This window comes from Theropithecus gelada, chromosome 15, assembly GCF_003255815.1.
Source record: "Theropithecus gelada isolate Dixy chromosome 15, Tgel_1.0, whole genome shotgun sequence".
Taxonomy (NCBI): Eukaryota; Metazoa; Chordata; class Mammalia; order Primates; family Cercopithecidae; genus Theropithecus; species Theropithecus gelada.
The window spans coordinates 30,320,541-30,333,079 of record NC_037683.1 but is presented as its reverse complement, the minus strand read 5'-3'; the positions used below and the strand labels follow the sequence as shown (position 1 = coordinate 30,333,079).

The following is a 12,539-nucleotide window of genomic DNA, read 5'->3' as shown; positions in this document are numbered from 1 at the left end:
ACTCTCATCTTTAAAATTCTATTATTCTACAAGCTGGATTTACTTACAACTAGACCTTACTGAACTTTATAGATATATAACCAGGGAGAACCTGATACATAAATATATTCTTAACATGAAATTTATTTTACTGATTGCTTAAATACAAAAAAAAAGTTGCTTCTTAAAGGTTTGAAAATGAATAATTATTGTTTACTTACAGCATTCCCACCAATGACATCCTCAAAGCCAAGTGTGGACATTCCAAATTTGCCTTCCTCCTCCTCTTCTTCCTTCTCTGTCTCACCTACATACTCCATGACTGTAATAATCTCCATCATGTCCAGCTTTGCAATATTTGCGCTTCTTACCATAACTACTCTCTATTGCTGCCGAAGAAGAAAACAATGGAAAAATAAGAAAAGGTGAGATTCTAGTTTCAGCTAACCACGTGTAGTAATATTTTAAAACCTCATGTTTAATATGGAGTTGGTATGACGCGAGGAATATATATGACACTGCAACTCTCTAAATATATCCGTAGCCCTGCTTTAAAATTAAGCACCCCTCACGATCTTTACAAATGTCAATGACTTTTTGGCATAGGATCAAATCAAATGCCCTAGGGTTACTGTTTCACAAAAGGTAAAATCTAAACAATAATTTGGAAGAAAATGGCTATTCCTGCTCCTTGTCTTCTCTCTCAGGCCCATTGCCATTGCTGGCTTGGAGAGCTAAACATTTCTGAGAAAATGTGCCTTTTGACTCTAGACCAAACAAAATATTTTATTGCTCTCAAACCGAAGGATCTTTGGCTGCCTAAGTATAATTTGTTTTCATTACTCTTAAATGCCGTATTTCTTAGAATCTAAGTCTAAGTACAAAGATCGTACCTACTTCTGAGCTCATTCCTGATCTTGCCTATCTTGCCTGCAGAGAATCAGCAGCAGTAACCCTCACCACACTGCCTTCTGAGCTCTTACTAGATAGACTTCATCCCAACCCCATGTACCAGAGGATGCCGCTCCTTCTGAACCCCAAATTGCTCAGCCTGGAGTATCCAAGAAATAACATTGAATATGTGAGAGACATTGGAGAGGGAGCGTTTGGAAGGGTGTTTCAAGCAAGGTAAAGTTATGTTTGGAAAAACAGTCTCCATTGAAATATGTTATGTCTGAAAAGCTACCAAACTATTAGCTTGGTATATAGATAATATTAGCTTTATATATATATATATATTATATATACTGTGTATATATAATATATATATATATATAAAATATTAGCCATTGGTACTCAGGGCATAATCACTGGGTCCACTTCCAGACTAAGAAGTCATAGATGGGCGTCTCTTGTAACCTCCAATTTTGCAAGTGTCCTATTTCAAATGGCTTTAGGCATCTACTGCCATAAAGGTTTTAATTTGACTTTGTAATATGTTATATTAATATATCCCCTTATATTAAATCATTATAATTATATTAAATCATCATAATATATGTAATATATATAATATATATACACACACGTATATATCAAGCTAATAATATAGTACATATATGTATACTGTGTATGTATACACACACATACACACATACATATATACACACACAGTGTAATATACAGTATTATATAGTATTCATATACTATATAAAAAGTTTTTATCAAATTAGTTAATTCTGGCCAGGTGTGGTGGCTCATGCCTGTAATCCCAGCACTTTGGGAGGCTGAGGCGGGAGGATCACCTTTGTCAAGAGTTCAAGACCAGCCTGGCCAACATGGCAAAACCCTGTCTCTACTAAAAATACAAAATTTAGCCAGGCATGGTGGTGAACACCTGTAATCCCAGCTACTCGGGAGCCTGAGGCAGAAGAATTGCTTGAACCTGGAAGGCAGAGGTTGCAGTGAGTCAAGATCGTGCCACTGCACTCCAGCATGGGTGACAGAGCAAGACTTTGTCCCCCGCAAAAAAAAAAAAAAAAAAGACTAGTTATTTACATCATTACATCATTAACCTTATTTGTATTACATAATACACTTCAAATCTTAATTTCTCCTCTTTGCTGGAAAATAGTTGTATATATGCAGATAATATATTTTTTTGCATTTAAAGTAATTTATGGGAGATGTAAATGTATCTTCACTTCTACAGTTTTCAAATAAGAAATTAGTACTACAGTTCAATAATATTTCCTTTTCAGGAAAGAATTTATCATATGTTTTTAATCATAATTTCTTACATTGTTTTAAATAATAACTCCTTACATTATAATATAATGTGTAGATATTAAGTAGATGTTCATGAAATGACAAACAGAAAAGGAATAAAAAGGCAAAAATTTATAAAACAATGAGCTCAAGAAAGGAGTATGTATTAGGGCCAATATTAGCCTATGTATCACCTTTGCGTGAACTGGAATAAAATACCCTCTCTGCTGCATGGATGTGGCTCTACAGACACACAGCTGAGCCAGAGAATATGAATTTGGTTTTAATCTTCAACTGTCACTTTGGCCTGGTGCTCTTGGGGAAGACACAACTTAATCTCCACTCATGGTGGCCCTGGCATAGAGGTTACATGCATAATGAAAATCTCACACAAATATGTATTGGAAACCAAAATTTGCAAGGCACCACTTTAGGCTCAATGGAGGGTACAAAGATGCACTTTAGGCTCAATGGAGGGTACAAAGATGAGTAAGCCATGGTTCCTACATCATGGAATTTAGATTCTGGACAAAGATTAAAAGGTTAAGATATAGCTGGGCACAGTGGCTCACACCTGTAATCCCAGCACTTTGGGAGGCCAAGGTGGGCGGATCACGAGGTCAGGAGATCGAGACTATCCTGGCTAACATGGTGAAACCCCATCTCTACTGAAAATACAAAAAATTAGCCGGGCATGGTGGCAGGCGCCTGTAGTCTCAGCTATTCGGGAGGCTGAGGCAGGAGAATGGCGTGAACCCAGGACGTGGAGCTTTCAGTGAGCCAAGATTGCGCCACTGCACTCCAGCCTGGGGGACAGAGCGAGACTCCATCTCAAAAAAAAAAAAAAAAAAAAAAAGGTTAGGATGGCAATGATAATCCCATTGGGGGTGTATACTTTAGAATTCCTATAATTTGTAAATAATGCATCTTTCAAACTTCATTGTTTGAAATTATTGAAAATAACACCAGTGATTTTTATTAGTTGACATCAAGGAGTTTCAAGTATGTTGTCTTTCTTTGATCCTATGGCTCTGGGAAAGGCTGCACGAGCCTTTTACACATGGGAAGTGGGAGGATATGTATAAATGTGGTTAGGTATAATGGGAGTATGTATGATGTCCATGATCTTTGGTTTCTTTTTCAATAAATGTATCTCTCAGGGCACCAGGTTTACTTCCCTATGAACCTTTCACTATGGTGGCAGTAAAGATGCTCAAAGAAGAAGCCTCGGCAGATATGCAAGCGGACTTTCAGAGGGAGGCAGCCCTCATGGCAGAATTTGACAACCCTAACATTGTGAAGCTCTTAGGTATGAAAATACAAGTGAGGATATGCATTTCATCAGAAAACAGAGGATTTCCAAGTTTTCTTCCCTTGTTTATGCTTTTTCCTTTTCTCCTTGATCAGTGAGACATTTCTGTTCCATTTCAAAGTTAGCTTCTTCACCTTGGTCTATCCCAACCCTATAGGACGTTCATGGCTTAATGGATTATCCTTCTTTACATTCATCACTTCAATTTATCTCTGTCTTTGCTGCCTCCTTACTATTTACAAAAATGTTTAAAATGTCCCCATTGTAAAAAATTAATACTGCTTCTCCATCACAAAATGTGTCAATAGTGAAGAGTCTATATATTTTACTTATTTGTTTCTCCTCTTTCGTCCCTAACTAGAATGTCATGAGCAGTGATTTGTATCTTTCTATTCATTGTTGAGTTCCAGTTTATTCCCAGATTCATAAATTCAACACAAATTTTACAAATATTTAGCTTGTATTACTTATACAGCAATGAATAAAACTTTCAAAAATCTGTGCTCTTGGCTGGGAGCAGTGGCTCAAGCCTGCAATCTCAGCACTTTGGGAGTCTGAGGCAGGTGGATCACTTGAGGTCAGGAGTTTGACACCAGCCTGACCAACATGGTGAAACCCCATCTCTACTAAAAATAGAAAAATTAGCTGGGTGTGGTGGTGTGGGCCTGTAATCCCAGCTACTCAGGAGACTGAGGCATGAGAATTGCTTACACTGGGGAGGTGGAGGTTGCAGTAAGCCAAGATCACACCACTGCACTGCAGCCTGGGCGACAGAGCGAGATTCCATCTTTAAAAAAGAAAGGAAAAAAAAAATCTGTGCTCTCATAGAGCATACATTCACTCTATTGGAGGAGAGAGATAATAAAAATAAACACAAAAATATGGGATGCTGGATATTAAGTTCTAAAGACTTTTTAAAATGTTAAAGCAGAGAAGTTTTTGGAATGTGAGCTACAATGTTTGAAGTCTTCAGTGAAAATATTACATTTATATAAAGACCTGGCAGAGGCAAGGGAATAACAGTGTGGATATCTTGGAAAAGAACATTCCAATAAGAATGAGAAGCATTTGCAAAGGTACTGCGGCAAGAGCAGATGTGGCATGCTTGAGGAATAGTGAGGAGATGAATGTGGCTGGAGCAGAGTGAAAGATGGGGAGAGTTATCAAAGGTGAGATCAGAGAGGTAATAGGGGAGGTGGGCAGGTCCTGTCAGGCCTTATTAAAAACATTGGCTTTTAATCTAAGTTGGGAAACAAATGGAGAGTTTCAGCCAAGACATGACATGACACAACAACTCACATTTTTTCAGATCTTCTCTGGCTGCTTTCTAGGGCATTGCCTGAAAGGAAGCAATAAACTCAGGAAGACAGCAAACAGGTATTGCAATGATGCAGCAAGAGAAGGTGGTGGAATGGACCAGGTGGTGGTAGTGAAGATCGTGAGAAGTGATTCTCATGTGTAATTTGAAAGTAGAGCCAAATAATTTGCTGACAGACCAAATCTGAGATGTGCAGAAAAGAGAAACGTCAAACATAGTATTGGCTGTGCAGATGAGTGAATGGAGGTGGCGTTGGTTGAGTTAAGGAATACCAGGAGGAACAGGTTATTTTAGTGGAGAGAGTGGGAATTCATTTAAATATGTGGTTTTTGTCTGGGCATGGTGGCTCACACCTATAATTTCAACACTTTGTGAGGCCAAGGTGGGCAGATCACCTGAGGTCAGGAATTCAAGACCAGCCTGGCCAACATGGTGAAACCCCATCTCTACTGAAAATAGAGATGGCACACGCTTGTAATCCCAGCTGCTTGGGATGCTGAGGCAGGAGAATTGCTTGAACTCAGGAGGCAGAGGTTGCAGTGAACCAAGATTGTGCCATTGCACTCCAGCCTGGGTGACAGAGCAAGACTCCATCTGAAAAAAAAAAAAAAAAAAAAAAAGATGTGCTTTTTGCCGATGCCTATTCAACATCCACATGAAGTTAAGGAGGCATGTGGATATGGAGGCTTAGAGTTCAAAAAGGATGATCTGGTTAGACATGAATCCAAGGCTATTGCAGTATATAGAGTATTTAAAGCCATGAGGTTGGGCAAGACACCTAAGGATGGAAAAAGCAAGCCAGAACAGAGAAGAGGTCCAAGGACCAAGGCCAGGAGCATTCCAGCATTTAGGATGAGAAAGAGGAGATGAACAAGAAAAACAAACTGAAAACGAGCAATCAATGAAATAGAGTAAATCAAGAGAGTGTGGTGTCCTGGAAGTCAAATGAAGTATTTTAAATAGGTGAAAGTAAGCGTGTCTTATGCATTAAGTCTAGTAAGAGAAGGACTATAAAGTGACCTTGAATTTGTAAACATGGAGTTTTATTGGTAACCCCGAGAAGAGAAGTTTCTTAGGAATGTTGGGGGCAAGAGGAAATGTAAGTGAGCTCAAAAGAAGAGGAAGAGAAAATTTGGAGAAAAAGTATAAACAACTTGTTTTGCTATAAAGATGAACCAAGGAACATGGATAGAGCTGAAGGGGGCAGAAAGAGGCATGCTTCCTTTCATATAGAAATAATAGCACATTTGTAAATTAATGAGAATGATCCAGTAAAGAGAAAAATTGATTATAGGGTTGGCAAATAGTGGAAGTAACATCTTTGAACAGTGAGAGGGAATGGAATCTTGACACTGTTGGATGGATTGGCCTTTGTTAAGAGAATGCTCAGATCAACCATAGTAATAAGACAGTATTGACTGAAGATTGTAGACAGTCTCTTCTGACTGATTTAGTTTTCTCTGTGAGGTAGGAATCAAGATCTCATCTGAGAGTGAGGAATGGGAGAAGAGTTGAAGATTTGAGGGAAGAGAAGAAATAAATCGTCATCTAAGAAAATCCATTTTTACATAAAATATAAAATGGACTAGAGAAATATAGTATGATTGGCAAGAAAATTAAAAACTTACTTGAAATTAGAGATTACACATTTAACCTGAGACTGGTCAGCATGGTTGTGTATTCATCCAAATGCCACCAGATGGGCATAGACCCATTAATGAGGAATTAAATTTTATCAGAATTAGCATTTTGCCACGCAAGTAAGTTGAAGTCAAATTGAGGCAAATAAGAGGGGTATATGCAAAGGAGTGATTATTATGATTGATCAAGGAACTTAAGTTGTTTAAGGAAGGAAGACAAAACGTGAAGAAAGTGAGGGATCATTAAAAGGGGGTAGGATCAATAGATTAAAAGTTTCAGTTGGGTCAAAGGATTTTTAGAGTTAGGGCACTCGAGGCAGTGAACTAGGGTGAAAAAGGGAGGAAGTGATGAACAAATAGAGTAACTGAAAATGAGATTATGGGAGGTATACAGATGTATGGGATGACAAGGTCAGGAGTATGACAATGAGAGTAATTAGCTGAAGTTGGGCAGAGGTCTAAGGAAAGAAGTAAAGTAATTTAGTGGTCAGGATATTGGAAGGAATCTAGATAAATATCAAAATCAAGAATTTCTATAGTAGCATCTTGAATACTTTCTGGCACATTGTAGGTACTCTATAAATATTTGTTCAATAAATGAGTAAAAGATATTCAGTACATAACAATTCATCTCGAAAATACTTCTTCCCTTTCCTCAAATCCTGAACATTCATTTATTCATTCTTCATCACACAAAAATCTGAATCTGGCTTCTGCCCCCTACCCTCCTTATTTACTTTCTCAAATAGTATACATTTACTCATTAAACGAACATATACACATGTATATTTTCAAGATTATCAAGCAATTCCTATTTCAACTTTTCTTAAAATGTTGACTCTGTGTTCATATACAGTTTATAACATCCTGAATTCCTGAAATTGACTCAAACACAAACTATGTACAATTTTCAAATTATGATCACCACAGTAGCATACTTACACATCACTACTTGGAGTTTTCTCTTTTATTGTTCAACAAGAACTGAAACTTATGTTGCCATTTGTTAAATGCTATATCTAAATTCCATTTCAATATCCAATGAACACAGGTTCTATTTTTTATCAAGTATGCATAAGCAGTAATCATTCACGCAAGTGATTCCACTAGTCTCATAGTTTCTTGGAAATGAATCCCAATGAAATAAGATGACAACAGTGGAAGAAAGGGGAATTGGGAAAGTCCATAAAATTCACTTCTATCAGTAAAAGAAATCTACTTTGTTTTATATATTTGAAATATCAGCCACTTACTGAACATGTTCGTATCTTAAAAATTGACTCCCCTTTATTGAAATCCTGAAGTGTACAATGGTTTTGTAGTCATAAATTGGGAAAAAATGGTATAACTAAAGAAATATGTGGAATTTTAGAATGGGAGTAGGCATTAAATATTGTAGACTCTTACGGAATATTCTGGCAGTGGAACAAATAGTAGAACAATCAGGTGAGATTATTCATTGAAGATGTCATGCCAAAGTTTAAAGACATGGCTTGGGCTAGGCATGAGGTTTTCTTATGCCTGTCCATCTACCTATCCATCCTTAAATCTATCCATGCATCCACCTATCCATTAATTCATCCATCCACCCATCAACATATATTGAAAACCCATAGTGAGCCATGTTAGACCTGAGGTTACAAGGATGAATAAAACACAGTCTTCCTCTCAATAATTATTCCATTTTGAAGTCCCAACTAAGAGTTGGTTTTGAGTAATTACAATATAGAAAACATTTCAAGGTCTTAAATAAATGTATATACATATATAATTATAAATTATATCTATACACATATATATGTAATTGTTCATAATGATCACAAAGTAGAAATCTTTTATATAATATTTTCTTTATCAGATTGGAAAATTTCATTAAATAAACTTAGAAATTTTTTCTATTTCTGAGAGAAATATTTTTCACTTTTTTCCAGTATAAGAAATTATTTTTAAATCAACTCGACCAACGTAACAATGGTAAAGCCAGTTGATGAGATAGGTAAGTCCCTGTTAACTAAAGATTATCCAGAAAGGATCCCATAGAGGAAATTTCTAAGTATTACCCAGTTGGTATTTCTTTATTTTTTCCCTTTAGTTTATATAAATGTGCTAATTGAGGTCCTTGCAATTAAAATTTAATGCCAAAATAAATAAACCAAGATAGCAGTATTCCTCATTTCTCCTCTTTTTCAAACAGCTACTTTTAACTTTTGCCTGAAAAAAACCCCAATAGATCTAATAATCTATTTTTAAGGTGATGTGAAATTATGCCCATCTTATCTAATATTCCAGGTTCTCCAGTTTCCCTCTCAAATATATCAAGACTTTAAGATTTGAAAATGATCTTCTGGCTTTAAATCTAAGACTTTATTTATATTAACACTTTTTGGTAGCATGAACATTGTAAAACCTAAATTTCAAAATGTTTTACGGCAGCAACTTAAATACTTCATCTAAGACACTTGAATTGTATTTGTTATTGTTTCCAAACTTGACACATCTTTCTTATTAACATCCTTCATAGAAGTAAACAGAAACAGACAGCAATTATATTACATACTCAGAGCAAGCATCCATTCATAAATTAATTCACTGAACATTATGAGACATCTCCTCTGCCAGACACGTGGTAGGTGTGGGGAATTTTTAAAGAATAAGGTGCAATCTCTCCTTTCAAAGTGCTAAAATGTCGGGGAGAAACCTCAAATAGTCAAATGATTATAAAACAGGATGGTAGGTTCTCTGTGAAAGGATGATGGTAGGAAAATCTAACAGTTACTGGAAGGGTCAGGAGCTGAGGCACCCTAGGGAGAGTGATAAATAAACTGAATCTTAAAGGCAAAGAGAGATGTTTAGGCAGAGAAACAGGGTCATGGTTCAACTATGGTGTTGTCAACAAAAAACCAGAGCCTCCAGATTTCAGAGAGAAGAGCCACCCCAATGAACTGATACACCATGTACTTATATGCACCATGTACTTGATGAGCCATGTATGATGTACTTGTGACAAGTGCCCAGGACAACAGCGCTCTACTGGAAGTCCTCAAAAACTTTAGCCAAGGGACGGAAACCCCACTAACCAGAGTGCATTTCCTAGCTGAGACTTCTTTTGTGTTGTGATGAAAAGGATGTAAATATTAAAAAACAAATATACTACAACAAAAAACAGGGCTTCGTATGTTCTGATCTGGTTGTTTGCTTTTGGAGTGCTCTTTCCATTGTTTCATTGTAGAAACTGAGACTAACAGAGGATGGTCTTTTGATTCCAGGCGTGTGTGCTGTCGGGAAGCCAATGTGCCTGCTCTTTGAATACATGGCCTATGGTGATCTCAATGAGTTCCTCCGCAGCATGTCCCCTCACACCGTGTGCAGCCTCAGTCACAGTGACTTGTCTATGAGGGCCCAGGTCTCCAGCCCTGGACCCCCACCCCTCTCCTGTGCTGAGCAGCTTTGCATTGCCAGGCAAGTGGCAGCTGGTATGGCTTACCTGTCAGAACGTAAGTTTGTTCACCGAGATTTAGCCACCAGGAACTGCCTGGTGGGCGAGAACATGGTGGTAAAAATTGCCGACTTTGGCCTCTCCAGGAACATCTACTCAGCAGACTACTACAAAGCTAATGAAAACGACGCTATCCCTATCCGTTGGATGCCACCAGAGTCCATTTTTTATAACCGCTACACTACAGAGTCTGATGTGTGGGCCTACGGCGTGGTCCTCTGGGAGATCTTCTCCTATGGCCTGCAGCCCTACTATGGGATGGCCCATGAGGAGGTCATTTACTACGTGCGAGATGGCAACATCCTCTCCTGCCCTGAGAACTGCCCCGTGGAGCTGTACAATCTCATGCGTCTATGTTGGAGCAAGCTGCCTGCAGACAGACCCAGTTTCACCAGTATTCACCGAATTCTGGAACGCATGTGTGAGAGGGCAGAGGGAACTGTGAGTGTCTAAGGTTGAAGACGTTCAAATAAAATGCTGCAGTTTCCTCTCAGACTCTGTGAGCCAAGGGAATCCTACACCAGAGGCCCGACAAGACCCACATAGGAAAGAGTAAGAGTAGACATGAGTAGCATGTTGTTTGTTTCCCAGGGAGAGCAAAGACAGTGCAAAACCCATGTGGTAGACGGACCTGTTGAAGGCCAGTGGTTGGAAACACAGGCTAGGAAATGTGTCAGATAATGGAGACAACTATTTTTCTTTATGAAGGTTTGTAATATACACTGCACAGGGAAGAATGTCATCTTGTTCAGTTTCCAAATTAGCTGGTCACAGAGTAAAGCTCTGCTGTATTAAATTTTAATATGAAATGGGATTCAGAGCTTCATTTTTTAATCGAGTTAATTCCTGTCCATTGTGAAAATAGCTTAATCTTCATGTAAGACACTTAGGTGAAGTACAGAAAACTAAAAAGAAGGAAAAGCCACTCATTCTCTCTCCACCCAAAGATGAGTCTCAGTGTTTTGTTAAATCTTTCTTGCATTTAATGCATAATTTTATATTTGTTTGTATTCTGCAGAGTTGTGGTTATATTTTATTGATAGAGGGTTTCTAAGGAATGAAACAGCAAATCAGCAAGGCTGTGACTTTGAGTTCACTTTTCTGTCCTGTGTCCCTCCTTTTTTCCTTTCTGTGCACTTGTCATGTATTAAATCTGCTTATTTTATTCCTCCAGTTTCCTTGAAACAAGTTTTTGTATCTTACTGATTTACCTTTTCCTTTAAAAATTGTATTGGTGTCTTTTCCATTGCTTTAATCTTTATTTCTTCTTCTTTCCAGAACTTCTGTCCTTTTTTAGTTATTTAGCTATTTTTTCCCTTTTATTTCATTCATATAATAAACACTCTGGCAGAAATAATAACATTTTAAATAACATTGTAGGTTGACATGTATATGCCTTTTGCAAAGTATCACTATTTTTTTCCTGCATTTGCCTTTGAAGCCACACATTTCAAAATTCTCACCTATTAATATTATTACTAGAGTCTATTTAAATCTCTTAACCATAATTTATAATATGGGATTTCAAAAGATACACTTGTGGTTCTGAGTTATTTCAAAACTGATATATCTGTGCATTCTGACATTTTATTCCTTTTAGAAACAAATTCAATTGGCTGTGGAATTAACTGATTTTGTTGTATTTCATGACTTTTTTTTTTTTTTTTTAAAAAAAAGAACCTCTGGAACTCAGATTCCTGGAGGTTCAGATTTTTTCTTAGTGGACCCTCACACAATACATCTTTATCTAAGTCCATACATGATCTGGGTTTATTTCCGATATAGCATGAACCCAAATTCTCCTGAAAATGAACAGGGAAGAGAAAATAACAGTCTACTCTATACCGGCTTATCTTAATTCAAACTAATTGGTAGTTAGGGCATTGGAGGAATGGTGTGAATTCTTGAAAGTAGATTTTCACTGTCTGCTGGAAAACTCTGCCTGAAATCCCCAAATCTGCCTCATGTAACAACTTGACATCTTTGACGGGAAACCTGCCATTTCTTATTCATAGTGCCTCCAGGCAACCAAGACAAAAATGTAGAAATTTTCCTCAACTTTGCCCTCTCTTTCATCCTCAATTTTCTTTTAGTTTCACTTCCTAAAATCCTCCTGCTGACATCCTTTTCCCTTCAACCCAAGAGCCGATGACTGAACCTCCACCATTGTCCACCTGTCTATTATCTGGCCTTTCTCTCATTTCAGGCCTGAACAGATTCTACAGGATACAATGACAGTAAGGCAGTCCTTAGTCACAGTTCTGGTTCACAAATAGCGAGGTCAGCGTTGAGGACTGAGACCTAGAGAAGTGCTTCAGATAAAAATCATGATTCTAAGTCCAAAATTGATACTGTCATCCAAAGGACTGAATGAAGAATAAAGTTGCAGTGTGCATCCAAAACAGAAAGTCAGATGCCAACAAAGCAGAAAAGTTGGAGAGGGCCACCAGCAAGTCTAGAACTTTAGCATAGATATCCATGGCTTATTTTAGATGGTTCATGTATGCTCTGCAAAATTCAAAGACAGCTTCGGGCTTTCTCCGCTGATAAAGTTTTGTTGTAAAAGACAGACATAGAAATCAGGCT

At 37.6% G+C, this 12,539-nt stretch overlaps 1 protein-coding gene across 3 annotated transcripts in view; it reads left to right on the top strand.

Annotated features, from left to right (window-relative positions):
- MUSK (muscle associated receptor tyrosine kinase) overlaps positions 1–10,416 on the top strand; it is a 130,910-nt gene extending 120,494 nt beyond the window's left edge. For all 3 annotated transcript variants that reach the window (XM_025360020.1, XM_025360018.1, XM_025360019.1), the window contains 4 exons: positions 203–404; positions 916–1,107; positions 3,348–3,496; positions 9,724–10,416. In XM_025360020.1, coding sequence (XP_025215805.1) covers positions 203–404; positions 916–1,107; positions 3,348–3,496; positions 9,724–10,406 — 1,226 coding nt within the window. In that variant the 3' untranslated portion in view covers positions 10,407–10,416. The remainder of the gene's footprint in view (positions 1–202; positions 405–915; positions 1,108–3,347; positions 3,497–9,723) is intronic.
- Positions 10,417–12,539: the final 2,123 nt, after the last annotated feature.